Below are 23,579 nucleotides of genomic sequence, written 5' to 3' on the forward strand. Positions count from 1 at the left end.
AGCATTCCTTACAATAATCATCTCGTCTTTGTATTGCAAATGTGATTCTCATCAGCGACAATAAATTATAGTTCTGCTGTTGCCTAGCAGGCGGGTTTGTTTTTAGAATGACATTGTTGTCACAAGCCTTTATACCTTCCAGCTGCCCCCAAAACAACACGCTCCCATTATATCTCATTGGTTTTATACACGTGTGCTTGTATTGGGGTTTCTATTGAGGTAATGATTTGTTCAGCAGCTTGCAAATGCACGGAGTCCAGTTCAATGGCCCGATTGATACGGCAGCATCCTAAAGCACAGCTTTCCATCGCGTTTGAGCAGAGCAGAGCAGAGAGGCAGCGAGGCAGCGAGGTGCAGGGAGATACAGCGATAGACAAGAACACACCAGAGATTATACTTGATGCCCCTCTCGGCGAGATGGTTGAGTCCACATCAAGGTTGCTGCCGCTGCTGTGCTCTCCTAAAATCCACTGTTCACTTTTAGCTTCGTTCTCAGCGTTTGGCATAGCACTACGGATTGCTGTCTCTGGCTGAAAAGGAATTACTTCCCAACCTAAATACACGTTTAGTTGTAAATATGAAAACTGTGCATAGAGACGGATACTGCGCGGGATCTATCGAACTATCTGACATGATCAATAGAAGAAGCGTTAAATGCTGCCGGACGGATTTAGTTCAATCTAGAACCATGAGGATTAGAACTGGAATTATATTCTGGAATCTCATGTTTTCAATGATGTTCTCGTGTGTGAAAGGTACGTCATTGCAGTATTTCTTCTGGTTCTGTTTTATTTTTGGTTCCGGGAGAAAATCGATTGTAGCTTTATGGACGTGCGCGGAAAATGCAAGGGGTTTTGGATGGAGAGCCAGGGACGCATTTTTCTTCGGCTGCGCTCAATGCAGGCTTTGAGCGGAGTCTCGATAGATATTCTTGCAGTACACTCATCCGAATAGCACGTGAGCTGCTTGGGTTAGTAACTCGTGGATTGTGACTGACTTGAGTAACGACCATGCACTGCAGTTTTGTAATATAATACATCACGATGTTTTTTATTATTAACTTACAATAACCACATTTTACATGATGGGTCATTTTGTGCTCTTTTTGTTGTTGTTGCGGGGTTTAGTCTTGTGGATCTCGTGCGTTTCCTCCTGAACCCCTCTGGTTAAGTACCTTTACGGGGTCGTGAAGTAGGTTCATGAACAACGATATGAAACCAAAGTATTGAATGTTGGTCACAGACCTGCCAGCGCCTCCAGGTTGACTTTAGGTGCGCTGTTTAGTATGCTGATAGTGACGCCGCGACCACTTAGAGTGAATGGCCCGATATTATACAATTAGAGAACGAATGGGTGAATCTTTATTTCTGAAAAACAACAACTTTGAGACTATCTAGTTACCTGCTAGGGGGAATTGTCTCGTGCTCGTGTGTATGTAATATATAAATAAAGAAGCTATGTCACAGCCTACGGTGTGTTGCGGTGGTAGGCTACAGATTAACATGTTGTATTTGGAGGCAGGAAAATGAGCCTATTTAAACGAGACTCTCTCGACATCTGCTATTTGGTTGACAAACCCATTTCATGCCACATCAGCAAATTTAATTTTTACCCACTTTTGAACATCAACAAAAACACACCTTGTTTTTTTCCACCTAAACTAATTGTTGCGCGTAGAGGCATATTGTTCATCCGCAAATGTTGGACAATATATTATATTTTCTATAATCTGCGTATTATAATGTAATGAATAAAGATCAAGGGCAAGCTAATTTGCCACTCCATGTGTATCCGTGACACTTCATCATGCTTCCGTCTGCATTATGTCAACAACAACATTATCTACAATGAGTCCAGTTTACATCACTGAGTTTCACTCCTTACTCACTTCTAGAGCGGATGAAATATGATCCTCACTAACCCCCGTAGCTACTCCATACTCTCTGAGATGCGTTGTGATCCTGATACAGTATAATGCAGATACCAGTGTACATGTGGACCCCCCCCCCCTGCAGTCATTTCTGCTGTCTGTCTACTGGGGGTGGATGAATGTGTTGCCTGCCTCCATCAGGGTTTCATCACCACCCACATTGGAAAGACAAGACAGAGAAGGAGAAGAGAGAGGAGACTTCAAACAGCCCTACAGCTACTGGATTGACACTTGATGCAGATTTGGTGATGCATGACTGCATTACCTAGAGGGGTCTGGAGAGCACCTTGAATTAGGAAGATGGTCCAGCTAGCATGAAGCCAAGGGCAGGACAGGCCACCCATATCCATCTCTGCTGGGCCATCTTCTCTATCTCTTTCTCTCTATCTCTCTATCTCTATGACTCTATCTGACTCTCTCTCTCTCTCTCCCTCTCTCAATTTATCTTTCTATCTCTCTGACTCTATCTGACTCTATCTGACTCTCTCTCTCTCTCTCTCTCTCTCTCTCTCTCTCTCTCTCTCTCTCTCTCTCTCTCTCTCTCTCTCTCTCTCTCTGACTCCACAATTTCTCTCTCTCTCTCTCTCTGACTCCATCTGACTCTCTCTCTCTCTCTCTCTCTCTCTCTCTCTCTCTCAATTTCTCTTTCTCTCTCTCTCTCTCTGACTCCATCTGACTATCTCTCTCTCTCTCTCTCTCTCTCTCTCTCTCTCTCTCTCTCTCTCTCTCTCTCTCTCTCTCTCTGACTCCTCTCTCTCTCTCTCTCTCTCTCTCTCTCTCTCTCTCTCTCTCTCTCTGTCTCTCTCTCTTCTCTCTCTTCTCTCCCTACCTCTCTTTCTCTCTTTTTCTCTCTCTGTCCTTTTCTCTCTCTCTCTCTTTCTCTCTCTCTACCTCTCTCTCTCTCTCTCTCTCTCTCTCTTTCTCTCTCTCTCTCTCTCTCGCTCTCTGTGGTTGGGAGTGGGACCAATGCCACGGGGCTTAACAAGGAAAAGCAAGTTCCTCCCTGAGCTCCAGCAAATAATTACCAGTAATCTGGGAGTGGGTTAATCTATTCAGTGATCGAGAGGGAGGGAAAGAGAGAGACGGAGAGAGAGAGAGAGAGGTGGAGAAGAGAGAGGGAGAGAAAGAGAAAGATGGAGAGAGAGAGGTGGAGAAGAGAGTGTGTGTGTGGGGGGGGGGGGACTGTCACGATGACTTGTAGCTAGCTAGCTGTAGTGTGATTATGTAAACCAGAGCAGTTTGTCTGTGTAATTATACACTATCTTCATGGAGAGCAGGGATTATCCTGCCCCTCAGGTTCTTCATCTCTCAAGTGGCTGTAGAGCCCATCTCTACTCCCTTCACACCATGTTGAGGAACAATCTCTTCTCCCTTCACATCATATAGTAGAACCATCTAAATATAAAAAAAAATATATGCCATTTAGCAGACGCTTTTATCCAAAGCGACTTACAGTCATGTGTGCATACATTCTACGTATGGGTGGTCCCGGGGATCAAACCCACTACCCTGGCGTTACAAGCGCCATGCTCTACCAACTGAGCTACAGAAGGACCACCCTTCACACCATGTTAAGGAACCATCTCTTCTCCCTTCACATCATATAGTAGAACCATCTCTACTCCCTTCACACCATATAGTAGAACCATCTCTTGTCCCTTCACACCATGTTGAGGAACCATCTCTTCTCCCTTCACACCATATAGTAGAACCATCTCTTGTCCCTTCACACCATGTTGAGGAACCATCTCTTCTCCCTTCACACCATATAGTAGAACCATCTCTTGTCCCTTCACACCATGTTGAGGAACCATCTCTACTCCCTTCACACCATATAGTAGAACCATCTCTTGTCCCTTCACACCATGTTGAGGAACCATCTCTACTCCCTTCACACCATATAGTAGAACCATCTCTTGTCCCTTCACACCATGTTGAGGAACCATCTCTACTCCCTTCACACCATATAGTAGAACCATCTCTTGTCCCTTCACACCATGTTGAGGAACCATCTCTTCTCCCTTCACACCATATAGTAGAACCATCTCTTGTCCCTTCACACCATGTTGAGGAACCATCTCTACTCCCTTCACACCATATAGTAGAACCATCTCTTGTCCCTTCACACCATGTTGAGGAACCATCTCTTCTCCCTTCACACCATGTTGAGGAACCATCTCTTCTCCCTTCACACCATGTTGAGGAACCATCTCTTCTCCCTTCACACCATGTTGAGGAACCATCTCTTCTCCCTTCACACCATGTTGAGGAACCATCTCTTCTCCCTTCACACCATGTTGAGGAACCATCTCTTCTCCCTTCACACCATGTTGAGGAACCATCTCTTCTCCCTTCACACCATGTTGAGGAACCATCTCTTGTCCCTTCACACCATATGGTAGAACCATCTCTTGTCCCTTCACACCATATAGTAGAACCATCTCTTGTCCCTTCACACCATGTTGAGAAACCATCTCTTCTCCCTTCACATCATATAGTAGAACCATCTCTTCTCCCTTCACACCATGTTGAGGAACCATCTCTTCTCCCTTCACACCATGTTGAGGAACCATCTCTTCTCCCTTCACACCATATGGTAGAACCATCTCTTGTCCCTTCACACCATGTTGAGGAACCATCTCTTCTCCCTTCACACCATGTTGAGGAACCATCTCTTCTCCCTTCACACCATGTTGAGGAACCATCTCTTCTCCCTTCACACCATGTTGAGGAACCATCTCTTCTCCCTTCACACCATCTTGAGGAACCATCTCTTCTCCCTTCACACCATATGGTAGAACCATCTCTTGTCCCTTCACACCATGTTGAGGAACCATCTCTTCTCCCTTCACACCATGTTGAGGAACCATCTCTTCTCCCTTCACATCATGTTGAGGAACCATCTCTTCTCCCTTCACACCATGTTGAGGAACCATCTCTTCTCCCTTCACACCATGTTGAGGAACCATCTCTTCTCCCTTCACACCATGTTGAGGAACCATCTCTTCTCCCTTCACACCATGTTGAGGAACCATCTCTTCTCCCTTCACACCATGTTGAGGAACCATCTCTTCTCCCTTCACACCATATAGTAGAACCATCTCTTGTCCCTTCACACCATATAGTAGAACCATCTCTTCTCCCTTCACACCATATAGTAGAACCATCTCTTGTCCCTTCACACCATATAGTAGAACCATCTCTTGTCCCTTCACACCATATAGTAGAACCATCTCTTGTCCCTTCACACCATATAGTAGAACCATCTCTTCTCCCTTCACACCATGTTGAGGAACCATCTCTTCTCCCTTCACATCATGTTGAGGAACCATCTCTTCTCCCTTCACACCATGTTGAGGAACCATCTCTTCTCCCTTCACATCATGTTGAGGAACCATCTCTTCTCCCTTCACACCATGTTGAGGAACCATCTCTTCTCCCTTCACACCATATAGTAGAACCATCTCTTCTCCCTTCACACCATGTTGAGGAACCATCTCTTCTCCCTTCACACCATGTTGAGGAACCATCTCTTCTCCCTTCACACCATGTTGAGGAACCATCTCTTCTCTTCACCATGTTGAGGAACCATCTCTTCTCCCTTCACACCATGTTGAGGAACCATCTCTTCTCCCTTCACACCATGTTGAGGAACCATCTCTTCTCCCTTCACACCATGTTGAGGAACCATCTCTTCTCCCTTCACACCATGTTGAGGAACCATCTCTTCTCCCTTCACACCATGTTGATGTTGGAACCATCTCTTCTCCCTTCACACCATGTTGAGGAACCATCTCTTCTCCCTTCACACCATGTTGAGGAACCATCTCTTCTCCCTTCACACCATGTTGAGGAACCATCTCTTCTCCTTCACACCATGTTGAGGAACCATCTCTTCTCCCTTCACACCATGTTGAGGAACCATCTCTTCTCCCTTCACACCATATAGTAGAACCATCTCTTGTCCCTTCACACCATATAGTAGAACCATCTCTTGTCCCTTCACACCATATAGTAGAACCATCTCTTCTCCCTTCACATCATATAGTAGAACCATCTCTTCTCCCTTCACACCATATAGTAGAACCATCTCTTCTCCCTTCACACCATATAGTAGAACCATCTCTTCTCCCTTCACACCATGTTGAAGAACCATCTCTTCACACCCTTCTTCTCCTTCACACCATGTTGAGGAACCATCTCTTCTCCCTTCACACCATGTTGAGGAACCATCTCTTCTCCCTTCACACCATGTTGAGGAACCATCTCTTCTCCCTTCACACCATATGGTAGAACCATCTCTTCTTCCTTCACATCATGTTGAGGAACCACATCTTCTCCCTTCACATCATGTTGAGAACCATCTCTTCTCCCTTCACACTGCTCCTTGGTGGATCTAAAAGCTCCCTTGCATATAGTCAAGACCATCTTTTTTCTTCATCACCATGTTGAGGAACCATCTCTTCTCTTTCAATTAAAATCAATCAAATACTTTTTGAAGTGAGCTTCATTGGCATGGGGAACCGTATGTTTACATTATCAAAGCAAGTGAAATAAACAATATTCAGAAATGAAGTAAACAAATCAGACATTTTAAATGGTGTCGTATGCAGTCAGGACTGGAGATGAGGTGTTGTATGGAGTCAGGACTGGAGATGAGGTGTTGTATGGAGTCAGGACTGGAGATGAGGTGTTGGATGGAGTCAGGACTGGAGATGAGGTGTTGTATGGAGTCAGGACTGGAGATGAGGTGTTGTCTGGAGTCAGGACTGGAGATGAGGTGTTGTATGGAGTCAGGACTGGAGATGAGGTGTTGTATGGAGTCAGGACTGGAGATGAGGGTGTTGTCAGGACTGAGATGAGGTGTTGTACCAGTCAGGACTGGAGATGAGGTGTTGTATGGAGTCAGGACTGGAGATGAGGTGTTGTATGGAGTCAGGACTGGAGATGAGGTGTTGTATGGAGTCAGGACTGGAGATGAGGTGTTGATGGACCAGTGGACTCCCTTACAGAACAACAGCCCAGCTGCTGTTATTCTCTGTGATGGATTTCACCTCTCCCTTGGAATCAGCCAGAAACTCAGTTTAGATAATGGGATCCAGCCAGAAACCCAGTTGAGATAATGTCTTTGTGGAGATAAATCAGAAAAGGGCCATTTGTAAACAGCTTCACTGGATCTGGCTGAACCGTATGTTTAATGTTACCAAACAAAGTATCAGGCAGGAAATTAACGCCAACAAATAAACATGAAATCAAACTGCAGTTAAAGGGTATTTAAACGGAACAATTATAGATGAGATGTAATAAACAAACCTGGAGATTAAAGTTTGAGAAAAATCATTCTCACCTACACAGATTAATAATCATTCTCACGTACACATATTAATAATGATTCTCACATACACAGATTCAAAATCATTCACACTGGACACAGATTAATAGTCATTCATACTCTCAAAGATTAATAATCATTCACTCCCACAGAGATTAATAATGATTCACACTCTCACAGTGATTAATAATCAGGACTCTCAAAGATTAATAATCATTCACTCCCACAGAGATGGACATGATTAATAATGATTCACACTGAGATTAATAATCATTCACACCCACACAGATTAATAATCATTCACACTCTCACAGAGATTAATAATGATTCACACTCTCACAGAGATTAATAATCATTCACACTCTCACAGAGATTAATAATCATTCACACTCACACTCTTAAAAATCATTCACAGAAACACAGATTAATAATCATTCACACCAGAAACACAGAGATTAATAATCATTCATAAACACACAGATTAAAAATCATTCACTGGACTCACACAGATTAAAAATCATTCACACTCACACAGATTAAAAATCATTCACACTCACACAGATTAAAATCATTCACACTGACAATCTTAACAATCATTCACACACAGACAGATTAAAGGGTATTTAATGATTCACACTCTCACAGAGATTAATAATGATTCACACTCTCACAGAGATTAATAATCATTCTCACTCTACACAGATTAATAATCATTCACACTGTCACAGAGATTAATAATGATTCACACTCTCACAGAGATTAATAATCATTCACACTCACAGAGATTAATAATCATTCACACTCTCACAGAGATTAATAATGATTCACTCTCACAGAGATTAATAATGATTCACACTCTCACAGAGATTAATAATCATTCACACTCTCACAGAGATTAATAATCATTCACACTCTCACAGAGATTAATAATGATTCACACTCTCACAGAGATTAATAATCATTCACACTCTCACACAGATTAATAATCATTCACACTCTCACAGAGATTAATAATCATTCACACTCTCACAGACAGATTAATAATCATTCACACTCTCACAGAGATTAAAAATTATTCATACACACACAGATTTTCTTAACAACAGATTTGATTGTTGATAGTTTATTAAACATAACAAATCTCACTCATCTCAGCTAGCAAAAACAACACATTGCACGAGACAATATTTCAAATATTTTCCGTTATGTAAATGCACAAATAGCAGATGGATAATTTATTGTTTCATGAAACATCTCACTGTGAAGAATCATACTGCTTATTTGGGCTATCATGTCCTGAGGTGTCCTGAGGTGTCCTGAGGTGTTATATTTAGACCTGAGGTGTCCTGAGGTGTCCTGAGGTGTTATATTTAGACTGTTGTCAACGTGTCCTGAGGTGTCCTGAGGTGTCCTGAGGTGTCCTGAGGTGTTATATTTAGACTGTTGTCAACGTGTCCTGAGGTGTCCTGAGGTGTCCTGAGGTGTTATATTTAGACTGTTGTCAACGTGTCCTGAGGTGTCCTGAGGTGTCCTGAGGTGTCCTGAGGTGTTATATTTAGACTGTTGTCAACGTGTCCTGAGGTGTCCTGAGGTGTCCTGAGGTGTCCTGAGGTGTTATATTTAGACTGTTGTCAACGTGTCCTGAGGTGTCCTGAGGTGTCCTGAGGTGTTATATTTAGACTGTTGTCAACTGAGGTGTCCTGAGGTGTCCTGACTGGAGTCCTGAGGTGTCCTGAGGTGTCCTGAGGTGTTATATTTAGACTGTTGTCAACGTGTCCTGAGGTGTCCTGAGGTGTCCTGAGGTGTCCTGAGGTGTTATATTTAGACTGTTGTCAACGTGTCCTGAGGTGTCCTGAGGTGTCCTGTTATATTTAGGTGTCCTGAGGTGTCCTGAGGTGTTATATTCAGACTGTTGTCAACGTGTCCTGAGGTGTCCTGAGGTGTCCTGAGGTGTCCTGAGGTGTTATATTCAGACTGTTGTCAACGTGTCCTGAGGTGTCCTGAGGTGTCCTGAGGTGTCCTGAGGTGTCCTGAGGTGTTATATTCAGACTATTGTCAAGGTGTCCTGAGGTGTCCTGAGGTGTTATATTCAGACTATTGTCAACGTGTCCTGAGGTGTCCTGAGGTGTTATATTTAGACTATTGTCAACGTGTCCTGAGGTGTCCTGAGGTGTTATATTCAGACTATTGTCAACGTGTCCTGAGGTGTCCTGAGGTATCCTGAGGTGTTATATTCAGACTGTTGTCAACGTGTCCTGAGGTGTCCTGAGGTGTCCTGAGGTGTCCTGAGGTGTTATATTCAGACTATTGTCAACGTGTCCTGAGGTGTCCTGAGGTGTCCTGAGGTGTCCTGAGGGTGTCCTGAGGTGTCCTGAGGTGTCCTGAGGTGTTATATTCAGACTATTGTCAAAGTGTCCTCTGTTTATTTCTTTATATTCAACTGATTTAGGTTCGGATTTTATCAATTCAACTGATTACTGTCCAGGATGTACTGTCTAATATGATGCAGCAGTGTTGTATTACTGTGTTATATTCAGACTCTGTCTGTCTCTGTCTCCTCTCTCTGTCTCTGTCTCTGTCTCTGTCTCTGTCTCTGTCTCTGTCTCTGTGTCCTCTTCTGTCTCTGTCTCTGTCTCTGTCTGAGGTGTCTGTCTCTGTCTCTGTCTCTGTCTCTGTCTCTGTCTCTCTGTCTCTGTCTCTGTCTCTGTCTCTGTCTCTGTCTCTATCTCTGTCTCTGTCTCTGTCTCTGTCTCTGTGTCTCTGTGTTATATTCAGACTATTCTCATTCTCTCTCTCTCTCTCTTATTTCTTTATATTCACTCATTCACTCACTCTGTTCACTCATCAACTCACTCACTCATTCACTCACTGTCTCAGGATCACTCACTCACTCATATCACTCACTCAGCACTCACTCACTCACTCACTCAGCAACTCTGTCTCTCTATCTCTCTCTCTCTCTCTCACTCTCTCTCTCACACACACTCACACACACACTCACACTCTCTCTCTGTCTCTCTCATTCTCTCTGTCTCACACTCATTCTCTCTGTCTCACTCATTCTCTCTGTCTCTCTCACACACTCTCTTCTCTCTTTCTCTTTGTCACACTCTCACACACTCTGTCACACTCACACTCACTGACTGGCCAAATTCTCTCAACGTCTCAGTAATGTCCTTGTTCAGTAGAGATATTCAGATCTCTGTTGTGATCTTGAGTTCATTGGGAGAAATTCTCTCTCTCTTCAAATGGAATATTCCAGAGCCCTGAATTCTAAGTTATATAGATAGATTCCTCAAGTAGCCTGAAGTCATTGTTTTGGGTGTTATTTCCCAATGGAATATCTTACTCTGTCTCTCTACACATTCTAGTGACTCGTGAGGTTCGACCACTGTGATCTATTATTATCTGACCCTGCTGGTCATGTTCTGTTTTAATCTCCATCCTGAACAGCCAGAAGAGGACTGGCTCCTCCCTCATAGCCTGGTTCCTCTCTAGGTTTATAATCTCCACCCGGAACAGCCAGAAGAGGACTGGCCCACCCCTCATAGCCTGGTTCCTCTCTAGGTTTATAGTCTCCACCCCTCATAGCCTGGTTCCTCTCTAGGTTTATAATCTCCACTCCGGAACAGCCAGAAGAGGACTCCCACCCCTCATAGCCTGTCTCTATCTTCCTCTCTAGGTCTCCTAATTCCACCCCTCATAGCCTGGTTCCTCTCTCGGTTTATAGTCTCCACCCCTCTCTCTGGTTCCTCTCTCTCTTATAATCTCCTCTCCCTCATAGCCTGGTTCCTCTCTAGGTTTATAATCTCCACCCCTCATAGCCTGGTTCCTCTCTAGGTTTATAATCTCCACCCCTCATAGCCTGGTTCCTCTCTATTTATCTCCACCCCTCATAGCCTGGTTCCTCTCTAGGTTTATAATCTCCAGGCCCTCATAGCCTGGTTCCTCTCTAGGTTTATAATCTCCACCCGGCACAGCCAGAAGAGGACTGGCCACCCCTCATAGCCTGATTCCTCTCTAGGTTTATAGTCTCCACGCCCTCATAGCCTGGTTCCTCTCTAGGTTTATGGGTCTCCACCCCTCATAGCCTGGTTCCTCTCTAGGTTTATAATCTCCACACCCTCATAGCCTGGTTCCTCTCAAGGTTTCTTCCTAGGTTTTGGCCTTTCAGCCTGAAGTCAGTAATGTCCTTTTCCTAGCCACCGTATTCACATCTGCATTGCTTGCTGATTTGGGGTTTTAGGCTGGGTTTCTGACAGCAAATGGAGATATTCCAGAGCCCTGATTCGAAGTTATAAATAGATTTGATTTGTTCCAGTGTTTAGCCTGAAGTCATTGTTTTGGAAGGTTATTTCCCAAGGACATATCTGAGAGCCCTTTTTTCTAAGGATATAGATAGATATCCTCATAGCTAGTCATAGAACTGGATTGTTTTGGGGCAACAGCTGATCCCAAGGTGGAATCATTCCAGAGCCCAGGAATGTCTGTACTTATTTGATGATTCCTCATATCTATGATCTAGAAGTCATTGTTTTGGTGTGTTATTTCCCAATGGAATATTCCAGAGCCCTGAATTCTAAGTTATATGATAGATTCCTCAAGTAGCCTGAAGTCATTGTTTGTGGTGTTATTTGTGTGTGGTGTGTGTCAGATCTTAGATCAATCTGGGAAACGTTTTCCTTTTCACAGTAGCCTGAAGTCATTGTTTTGGGTGTTATTTATCAATGGGACTGGATTCCATCCCTATCAAAGTTATATACAATCCATTCCTCAAGTAGCCTGGAAGTCATTGTATTGGGTGGTTCCATTTCCCAATGGACTATTACAATCCATTCTATTCTAAGTTACTATACAATCCATTCTATCAATGGGACTGGACTACAATCCATTCTATTTGGGACTGGACTACAATCCATTCTATCCAAGGGACTGGATTACAATCCATTCTATCAAAGGGACTATAGATAGATTCTATCAATGGGACTGGACAACAATCATTCTATTTGGGTGGTTATTTATCAAATGGACTGGATTCCAATCCATTCTATCAATGTTACTGGATACAATCCATTCTATCAAAGGGACTGGACTACAATCCATTCTATCAAAGGGACTGTTACTGGACTACAATCCATTCTATCAAAGGGACTGGACTACAAGCCCATTCTATCAAGGGACTATACAATCCATTCTATCAAGGGACTGGACTACAATCATTCTTTGGGACTGGACTCCCAATCCATTCTATCAAAGGGACTGACTACAATCCATTCTATAGAAGGGACTGGACTCAATCCATTCTATCAATTAGTTCTGGACTACAATCCATTCTATCAAATGGACTGGATTACAATCCATTCTATCAAAGGGACTGGACTAGATTCCATTCTATCAAGTGGGACTGGACTACAATCCATTCTATCAATGGGACTGGACTACAATCCATTCTATCAATGGGACTGGACTACATTCCATTCTATCAAAGGGACTGGACTACAATCCATTCTATCAAAGGGACTGGACTACAATCCATTCTATCAATTAGTTCTGGACTACAATCCATTCTATCAATGGGACTGGACTACAATCCATTCTATCAATGGGACTGGACTACAATCCATTCTATCAATGGGACTGGACTACAATCCATTCTATCAATTAGTTCTGGACTACAATCCATTCTATCAATTAGTTCTGGACTACAATCCATTCTATCAATGGGACTGGACTACAATCCATTCTATCAAAGGGACTGGACTACAATCCATTCTATCAAGTGGGACTGGACTACAATCCATTCTATCAAAGGGACTGGATTTCGACAATCCATTCTATCAAAGGGACTGGACTACAATCCATTCTATCAATGGGACTGGACTCCAATCCATTCTATTTGGGACTGGACTACAATCCATTCTATCAATGGGACTGGACTACAATCCATTCTATCAATGGGACTGGACTACAATCCATTCTATCAAAGGGACTGGACTACAATCCATTCTATCAATGGGACTGGACTCCAATCCATTCTATCAAGAGGACTGGACTACAATCCATTCTATCAATGGGACTGGACTACAATCCATTCTATCAATGGGACTGGACTACAATCCATTCTATCAATGGGACTGGATCTCAACCCGATTCTATCAATGAGGACTGGACTACAATCCATTCTATCAAAGGGACTGGACTACAATCGATTCTATCAATGGGACTGGACTACAATCCATTCTATCAATGGGACTGGACCAATCCATTCTATCAATGGGACTGGTACAATCCATTCTATCAAAGGGACTGGACTACAATCCATTCTATCAAAGGGACTGGACTACAATCCATTCTATCAATTAGTTCTGGACTACAATCCATTCTATCAAAGGGACTGGACTACAATCCATTCTATCAATTAGTTCTGGACTACAATCCATTCTATCAATGGGACTGGACTACAATCCATTCTATCAAAGGGACTGGACTCAATCCATTCTATAATGGGACTGGACTACAATCCATTCTATCAAAGGGACTGGACGACAATCCATTCTATCAAAGGGACTGGACTACAATCCATTCTATCAATGGGACTGGACTCCAATCCATTCTATCAATGGGACTGGACTACAATCCATTCTATCAATGGGACTGGACTACAATCCATTCTATCAATGGGACTGGACTACAATCCATTCTATCAAAGGGACTGGACTACAATCCATTCTATCAATGGGACTGGACTCCAATCCATTCTATCAATGGGACTGGACTACAATCCATTCTATCAATGGGACTGGACTACAATCCATTCTATCAATGGGACTGGACTACAATCCATTCTATCAATGGGACTGGACTACAATCGATTCTATCAATGGGACTGGACTACAATCCATTCTATCAAAGGGACTGGACTACAATCGATTCTATCAATGGGACTGGTTCCTCCATTCTATCAAAGGGACTGGGCGACCATCCATTCTATCAAAGGGACTGGACTACAATCCATTCTATCAAAGGGACTGGACGACAATCCATTTATAGTGGGACTGGACTGCAATCCATTCTATCAATTAGTTCTGGACTACAATCCATTCTATCAATTAGTTCTGGACTACAATCCATTCTATCAAAGGGACTGGACTACAATCCATTCTATCAATGGGACTGGACTACAATCCATTCTATCAAAGGGACTGGACTACAATCCATTCTATCAATTAGTTCTGGACTACAATCCATTCTATCAAAGGGACTGGACTACAATCCATTCTATCAAAGGGACTGGACTACAATCCATTCTATCAAAGGGACTGGACTACAATCCATTCTATCAATGGGACTGGACTACAATCCATTCTATCAAAGGGACTGGACTACAATCCATTCTATCAAAGGGACTGGACTACAATCCATTCTATCAAAGGGACTGGATGACAATCCATTCTATCAATGGGACTGGACAACAATCCATTCTATCAATGGGACTGGACTACAATCCATTCTATCAAAGGGACTGGACTACAATCCATTCTATCAATGGGACTGGACTACAATCCATTCTATCAAAGGGACTGGACTACAATCCATTCTATCAAAGGGACTGGACTACAATCCATTCTATCAAAGGGACTGGACTACAATCCATTCTATCAATGGGACTGGACTACAATCCATTCTATCAATGGGACTGGACTACAATCCATTCTATCAATGGGACTGGACTACAATCCATTCTATCAAAGGGACTGGACTACAATCCATTCTATCAAAGGGACTGGACTACAATCCATTCTATCAATTAGTTCTGGACTACAATCCATTCTATCAATGGGACTGGACTACAATCCATTCTATCAATGGGACTGGACTACAATCCATTCTATCAATGGGACTGGACTACAATCCATTCTATCAATTAGTTCTGGACTACAATCCATTCTATCAATTAGGACTGGACTACAATCCATTCTATCAATGGGACTGGACTACAATCCATTCTATCAAAGGGACTGGACTACAATCCATTCTATCAATGGGACTGGACTACAATCCATTCTATCAAAGGGACTGGACTACAATCCATTCTATCAAAGGGACTGGACTACAATCCATTCTATCAATGGGACTGGACTCCAATCCATTCTATCAATGGGACTGGACTACAATCCATTCTATCAATGGGACTGGACTACAATCCATTCTATCAATGGGACTGGACTACAATCCATTCTATCAAAGGGACTGGACTACAATCCATTCTATCAATGGGACTGGACTCCAATCCATTCTATCAATGGGACTGGACTACAATCCATTCTATCAATGGGACTGGACTACAATCCATTCTATCAATGGGACTGGACTACAATCCATTCTATCAATGGGACTGGACTACAATCGATTCTATCAATGGGACTGGACTACAATCCATTCTATCAAAGGGACTGGACTACAATCGATTCTATCAATGGGACTGGACTACAATCCATTCTATCAATGGGACTGGACTACAATCCATTCTATCAATGGGACTGGACTACAATCCATTCTATCAAAGGGACTGGACTACAATCCATTCTATCAAAGGGACTGGACTACAATCCATTCTATCAATTAGTTCTGGACTACAATCCATTCTATCAAAGGGACTGGACTACAATCCATTCTATCAATTAGTTCTGGACTACAATCCATTCTATCAATGGGACTGGACTACAATCCATTCTATCAAAGGGACTGGACTACAATCCATTCTATCAATGGGACTGGACTACAATCCATTCTATCAAAGGGACTGGTCGACAATCCATTCTATCAAAGGGACTGGACTACAATCCATTCTATCAATGGGACTGGACTCCAATCCATTCTATCAATGGGACTGGACTACAATCCATTCTATCAATGGGACTGGACTACAATCCATTCTATCAATGGGACTGGACTACAATCCATTCTTCAAAGGGACTGGACTACAATCCATTCTATCAATGGGACTGGACTCCAATCCATTCTATCAATGGGACTGGACTACAATCCATTCTATCAATGGGACTGGACTACAATCCATTCTATCAATGGGACTGGACTACAATCCATTCTATCAATGGGACTGGACTACAATCGATTCTATCAATGGGACTGGTTTACAATCCATTCTATCAAAGGGACTGGACTACAATCGATTCTATCAATGGGACTGGACTCAATCCATTCTATCAAAGGGTTGGGGCCATCCATTTATCAAAGGGACTGGACTACAATCCATTCAAACATCAAAGGGACTGGGGGACAATCCATTCTACAACAGGACTGGTCTGCAATCCATTCTATCAATTAGTTCTGGAGTTGGGGGCCATTTTTTAGTTTACACTACAGGCTGTCATTCATCTGAGGGACTGGGGGCCTTTTCCATTTATCATGGGACAGGACTACAATCCATTCTATCAAAGGGACTGGACTTTTCCATTTATCAATTAGGCTGTCTACAATCCAGGAAAGGGGGCCTTTTCCATTTATCAAAGGGACTGTCAAACATCTAGGAATGGGACTGGACTCCAATCCATTCTATCAATGGGACTAGGACTACAATCCATTCTATCAAAGGGACTGGAGTACAATCCATTCTATTTAGGGACACTACAATCCATGTCTATCAAAGGGAGTTGGGGGACTTTCCATTCTATCAAAGGGACTGGACTACAATCCATTCTATCAATTAGTACAGGCTGTCAATCCATTCTATCAATTAGTTCTGGACTACAATCCATTCTGTCAATGGGACTGGACTCCTTTTTTATTTACACTATGGCTGACTGAGAGTTGGGGCCATTTTCAAGGGACTGGACTACAATCTGTCAAACATCTGAGGAGAGTTGGACTACAATCCATTTATCAATGGGTTTACACTAAGGCTGTCTATCAATGGGAGTTGGGGGTCTTTTCCATTCTATCACTACAGGCTGACTACAATCCATTCTAGGAGAGTTGGGGGCCTTTCCATTCTATCAATGGGACTGGACTACAATCCATTCTATCAATGGGACTGGACTACAATCCATTCTATCAATGAGGGACTGGACTACAATCCATTCTATCAATGGGACTTTACAATACAGGCTGTCTATCATGAGGGAGTTGGGGGACTACAATCCATTTATCAAAGGACTGGACTACAATCGATTCTATTTGGGACACTCCAATCCATTCTATCAGGAGAGTTGGGGACCATCCATTTATCAAAGGGACTGACTACAATCCATTCTATCAAGTTGGGGGCCTTTTGGAGTTTACACTCCAGGCTATCAATGAGGAGAGTTGCAATCCATTCTATTACAGGGACAGGCTGTCAAACATTCTATCAAGTTGGGGGCCTTTTTTCCATTTATCAAAGGGACTGAGGAGAGTTACAATCCATTTTCAAAGGGACTGGACTACAATCCATTCTATGAGGGACTGGACTACAATCCATTTATCAAAGGGACTGGACTGACAATCCATTCTTTTAGTTTACACTACAGGCTCCATTCTATCAAAGGGACTGGGGGACTACAATCCATTTATCAACAGGGACTGGACTACAATCCATTCTATCAATGGGACTGGACTAGTTTCCATTCTATCAATGGGACTGGACTACAATCCATTTATCAAAGGGACTGGACTACAATCCATTCTATCAAAGTTCTGAGGACAGTTCCATTCTATTTAGTTCACTACAGGCTGTCATTCTATCAAAGGGGGGACTTTTCCATTTATCACTACAGGACTGTACAATCCATTCTATGAGGAGACTGGGGGCCTTTCCAGTTTATCACTACAGGACTGTCAATCCATTCTGAGGAGAGGGGGCCTTTTTCCATTCTACTACAGGACTGACTCCAATCCATTCTATGAGGAGAGTTGGGGCCTTTTTTATTTATCAATGGGACAGGCTACAATCCATTCTATCAAGGGAGTTGGACTACAATCCAGTTTATCAACAGGCTGGACTATGAGGAGAGTTCGATTCTTCAATTTACTGGACTACAATCCATTCTGAGGAGGGGGGCCTTTTTTTAGTTTTTTAGATTTATCAATGGGACAGGACTGTCAAACATCTGATCAAGTTGGGGGCCTTTTTGGGTTTACCATCCAGGCTGTCAAAGGAGAGTTGGCCTTTTTCCATTTATCAACAGGACTGTCAAACATTCTATGAGGAGAGTTGGGGGCCTTTTCCATTTACACTACAGGCTGTCAATCCATCTGAGGAGAGTTGGGGGACTTTTTTAGTTTCTACTCAGGCTTGAGACAATCCATTCTATCAAGTTGGGGCCTTTTTAGACTACCAGGCATTCTAACAATGGAGAGTTGGGGGCCTTTTTTAGTTTACACTGCACATTCCTGTTAAAAATGAGGAGAGTTGAGGGGCATCTTTCAGGGTCAGTTTACAAACAGGCTTACTCTTTCTAGTTGGGGGTTTTCCCTTTTCAAGTTTACACTACAGGCTAACTGAGGAGAGTTGGGGACCTTTTTTAGTTTCACTACAGGCTGTCAACATATGAGGAGAGTTGGGGGCCTTTTTTAGTTTACACTACAGGCTGTCTGAGGAGAGTTGGGGGCCTTTTTTAGTTTACACTACAGGCTGTCAAACATATGAGGAGAGTTGGGGGCCTTTTTTAGTTTACACTACAGGCTGTCTGAGGAGAGTTTGGGGCATTTTTTAGTTTACACTACAGGCTGTCTGAGGAGAGTTGGGGGCCTTTTTTAGTTTACACTACAGGCTGTCAGACATCTGAGGAGAGTTGGGGGCCTTTTTTAGTTTACACTACAGGCTGTCAGACATCTGAGGAGAGTTGGGGGCCTTTTTTAGTTTACACTACAGCCTGTCAGACATCTGAGGAGAGTTGGGGGCCTTTTTTAGTTTACACTACAGGCTGTCTGAGGAGAGTTGGAGGCCTTTTTTAGTTTACACTACAGGCTGTCTGAGGAGAGTTGGGGTCGTTTTTTAGTTTACACTACAGGCTGTCAGACATCTGAGGAGAGTTGGGGGCCTTTTTTAGTTTACACTACAGGCTGTCTGAGGAGAGTTGGGGGCCTTTTTTAGTTTACACTACAGGCAGTCTGAGGAGAGTTGGGGGCCTTTTTTAGTTTACACTACAGGCTGTCTGAGGAGAGTTGGGGCCCTTTTTTAGTTTACACTACAGGCTGTCTGAGGAGAGTTGGGGGCCTTTTTTAGTTTACACTACAGGCTGTCTGAGGAGAGTTGGGGGCCTTTTTTAGTTTACACTACAGGCTGTCTGAGGAGAGTTGGGGCCTTTTTTAGTTTACACTACAGGCTGTCTGAGGAGAGTTGGGGGCCTTTTTTAGTTTACACTACAGGCTGTCTGAGGAGAGTTGGGGGCCTTTTTTAGTTTTCACTACAGCCTGTCAGACATCTGAGGAGAGTTGGGGGCCTTTTTTAGTTTACACTACAGGCTGTCTGAGGAGAGTTGGGGGCCTTTTTTAGTTTACACTACAGGCTGTCTGAGGAGAGTTGGGGGCCTTTTTTAGTTTACACTACAGGCTGTCTGAGGAGAGTTGGGGGCCTTTTTTAGTTTACACTACAGGCTGTCTGAGGAGAGTTGGGGGCCTTTTTTAGTTTACACTACAGGCTGTCTGAGGAGAGTTGGGGGCCTTTTTTAGTTTACACTACAGCCTGTCTGAGGAGAGTTGGAGGTCTTTTTTAGTTTACACTACAGGCTGTCTGAGGAGAGTTGGGGGCCTTTTTTAGTTTACACTACAGGCTGTCTGAGGAGAGTTGGGGGCCTTTTTTAGTTTACACTACAGGCTGTCTAACATATGAGGAGAGTTGGGGGCCTTTTTTAGTTTACACTACAGGCGGTCTGAGGAGAGTTGGGGGCCTTTTTTAGTTTACACTACAGGCTGTCTGAGGAGAGTTGGGGGCCTTTTTTAGTTTACACTACAGGCTGTCTGAGGTGAGTTGGGGGCCTTTTTTAGTTTACACTACAGGCTGTCTGAGGAGAGTTGGAGGTCTTTTTTAGTTTACACTACAGGGTGTCTGAGGAGAGTTGGGGGCCTTTTTTAGTTTACACTACAGGCTGTCTGAGGAGAGTTGGGGACCTTTTTTAGTTTACACTACAGGCCGTCTGAGGAGAGTTGGGGGCCTTTTTTAGTTTACACTACAGGCTGTCTGAGGAGAGTTGGGGGCCTTTTTTAGTTTACACTACAGGCTGTCTGAGGAGAGTTGGGGGTCTTTGACGTCTACTACCCTGTATTATTTCTACAAGATACACAAGATTTTTGAAAAGAAATTGGGATCAAAAGACATCTGGGCTGATGACAATAGACGTTCAATACTACGGTGAAATATTTTATTGACGCCGTTACACTGGGGGGGAAATGGTCAATACTCTTATCGTTTTATGACAGTTTTTAATTTTAGTTGTGAATTCTATTTGAAGGGTATTTAACTAACCGATCCTGTGTGAGATTACCTGGCCTCTGTTTAATCAATTGGCTTGAGCGCTGGAGTAGAAAACACTCCTGTTGGAGAGCTTCGTTTTCGGATCTGTGTTTTGTTGTATTTAGGAGGAAAATAAGACTGAAGGGGACTGAAACATTGGTTGTGGAGATCAGTTTTCTGGAGACGTTTTGAGACAGAGGTAATCACACGGAGATATCCGTTCTCATTGTGCTAATGTGCTAACCTGTATCACTAAAGGAGGGGGAAGAGACAGAGAAACAGAGAATGAGAGATACAGAGAAACAGAGAATGAGAGACACAGACAGAGAGACAGAGAAACAGAGAATGAGAGATACAGACAGAGAGACAGAGACAGAGAAACAGAGAATGAGAGATACAGACAGAGAGACAGAGACACAGAGAATGAGAGACACAGACAGAGAGACAGAGAAACAGAGAATGAGAGATACAGACAGAGAGACAGAGACAGAGAAACAGAGAATGAGAGATACAGACAGAGAGACAGAGACACAGAGAATGAGAGAGACAGAGACAGAGAAACAGAGAATGAGAGATACAGACAGAGAGACAGAGAAACAGAGAATGAGAGACACAGACAGAGAGACAGAGACACAGAGAATGAGAGATACAGACAGAGAAACAGAGAATGAGAGATACAGACAGAGAGACAGAGACAGAGAAACAGAGAATGAGAGATACAGACAGAGAGACAGAGACAGAGAAACAGAGACAGAGAGACAGAGAATGAGAGATACAGACAGAGAGACAGAGAATGAGAGATAGAGACAGAGACAGAGAAACAGAGAATGAGAGACACAGAGACAGAGAAACAGAGAAACAGAGAATGAGAGACACAGAGACAGAGAAACAGAGAATGAGAGACACAGAGACAGAGAAACAGAGAATGAGAGACACAGAGACAGAGAAACAGAGAATGAGAGACACAGAGACAGAGAAACAGAGAATGAGAGACACAGAGACAGAGAAACAGAGAATGAGAGACACAGAGACAGAGACAGAGACAGAGACAGAGAAACAGAGAAACAGATAAATCCACTATAAGATAAGCTTGACCTTTCCAACTGTCTATCCTGCTACTGTAGTCTGAGAGAGCACGTCCTAACCTCCTGCCCAATGTAGGACCATATTAGAGAGACATATTTCCCTCAGATTACACAGATCCACAAAGAATTTGAAAACAAACCCAATTTTGATAAACTCCCGTATCTACTGGGTGAAATTCCACAGTGTGACATCACAGCAGCAAGATGTGTGACCTGTTGCCACGAGAAAAGGGCAACCAGTGAAGAACAAACACCATTGTAAATACAACCCATATTTATGCTTATTTATTTTCCCGTGTGTTCTATAACAATTTGTACATTGTTTCAACACTGAATATATATATAACAAGACATTTGTAATATCTTTATTGTTTTGCCACTTCTGTATGTGTAATGTTTACTGTTCATTTTTATTGTTAATTTAACTTTTGTTTATAGTCTATCTCACTTGCTTTGGCAATGTTAACACATGTTTCCCATACCAATAAAGCCCTTGAATTGAATTGAATTGAGAGTCTGATGGGAATCTCTCAGTATAAAGACTATCTATCTACTGTATCCTACTACTGTAGTCAGAGAGAGTCTGATGGGGATCTCTCAGTTGGCTGACTTACCTTTAAGGTCCGGTATAGCTGGGTGTGATATGGCTGTAAGGATAAGGTTATAGACCAGTATAGCTGTAAGGATAGGGTTATAGACCAGTATAACTGTAAGGATAAGGTTATAGACCAGTATAACTGGGTGTTATATAGCTGTAAGGATAAGGTTATAGACCAGTATAGCTGTAAGGATAAGGTTATAGACCAGTATAGCTGTAAGGATAAGGTTATAGACCAGTATAGCTGTAAGGATAAGGTTATAGACCAGTATAACTGGGTGTTATATAGCTGTAAGGATAAGGTTATAGACCAGTATAGCTGGGTGTGATATGGCTGTAAGGATAAGGTTATAGACCAGTATAGCTGTAAGGATAAGGTTATAGACCAGTATAGCTGGGTGTGATATGGCTGTAAGGATAAGGTTATAGACCAGTATAGCTGGGTGTGATATGGCTGTAAGGATAAGGTTATAGACCAGTATAGCTGGGTGTGATATGGCTGTAAGGATAAGGTTATAGACCAGTATAACTGGGTGTGATATAGCTGTAAGGATAAGGTTATAGACCAGTATAACTGGGTGTGATATAGCTGTAAGGATAAGGTTATAGACCAGTATAACTGGGTGTGATATGGCTGTAAGGATAAGGTTATAGACCAGTATAACTGGGTGTGATATGGCTGTAAGGATAAGGTTATAGACCAGTATAGCTGGGTGTGATATGGCTGTAAGGATAAGGTTATAGACCAGTATAGCTGGGTGTTATATAGCTGTAAGGATAAGGTTATAGACCAGTATAACTGGGTGTGATATGGCTGTAAGGATAAGGTTATAGACCAGTATAGCTGGGTGTGATATGGCTGTAAGGATAAGGTTATAGACCAGTATAACTGGGTGTGATATAGCTGTAAGGATAAGGTTATAGACCAGTATAACTGGGTGTGATATGGCTGTAAGGATAAGGTTATAGACCAGTATAACTGGGTGTGATATGGCTGTAAGGATAAGGTTATAGACCAGTATAGCTGTAAGGATAAGGTTATAGACCAGTATAGCTGTAAGGATAAGGTTATAGACCAGTATAGCTGGGTGTTATATAGCTGTAAGGATAAGGTTATAGACCAGTATAACTGGGTGTGATATGGCTGTAAGGATAAGGTTATAGACCAGTATAACTGGGTG

The 23,579-nt window shown here is 42.8% G+C and overlaps 1 protein-coding gene across 1 annotated transcript in view; it reads left to right on the plus strand.

The window, feature by feature from the left end:
• Positions 1-536: 536 nt before the first annotated feature.
• The window catches only part of LOC124022034 (CUB and sushi domain-containing protein 3-like), a 71,702-nt gene continuing 48,659 nt past the window's right edge, over positions 537-23,579 (plus strand). Inside the window, exon 1 of the mRNA XM_046337083.1 lies at positions 537-755. Coding sequence (XP_046193039.1) covers positions 578-755 — 178 coding nt within the window. The 5' untranslated portion in view covers positions 537-577. The remainder of the gene's footprint in view (positions 756-23,579) is intronic.

This window comes from Oncorhynchus gorbuscha, unplaced genomic scaffold, assembly GCF_021184085.1.
Source record: "Oncorhynchus gorbuscha isolate QuinsamMale2020 ecotype Even-year unplaced genomic scaffold, OgorEven_v1.0 Un_scaffold_1271, whole genome shotgun sequence".
Taxonomy (NCBI): domain Eukaryota; kingdom Metazoa; phylum Chordata; class Actinopteri; order Salmoniformes; family Salmonidae; genus Oncorhynchus; species Oncorhynchus gorbuscha.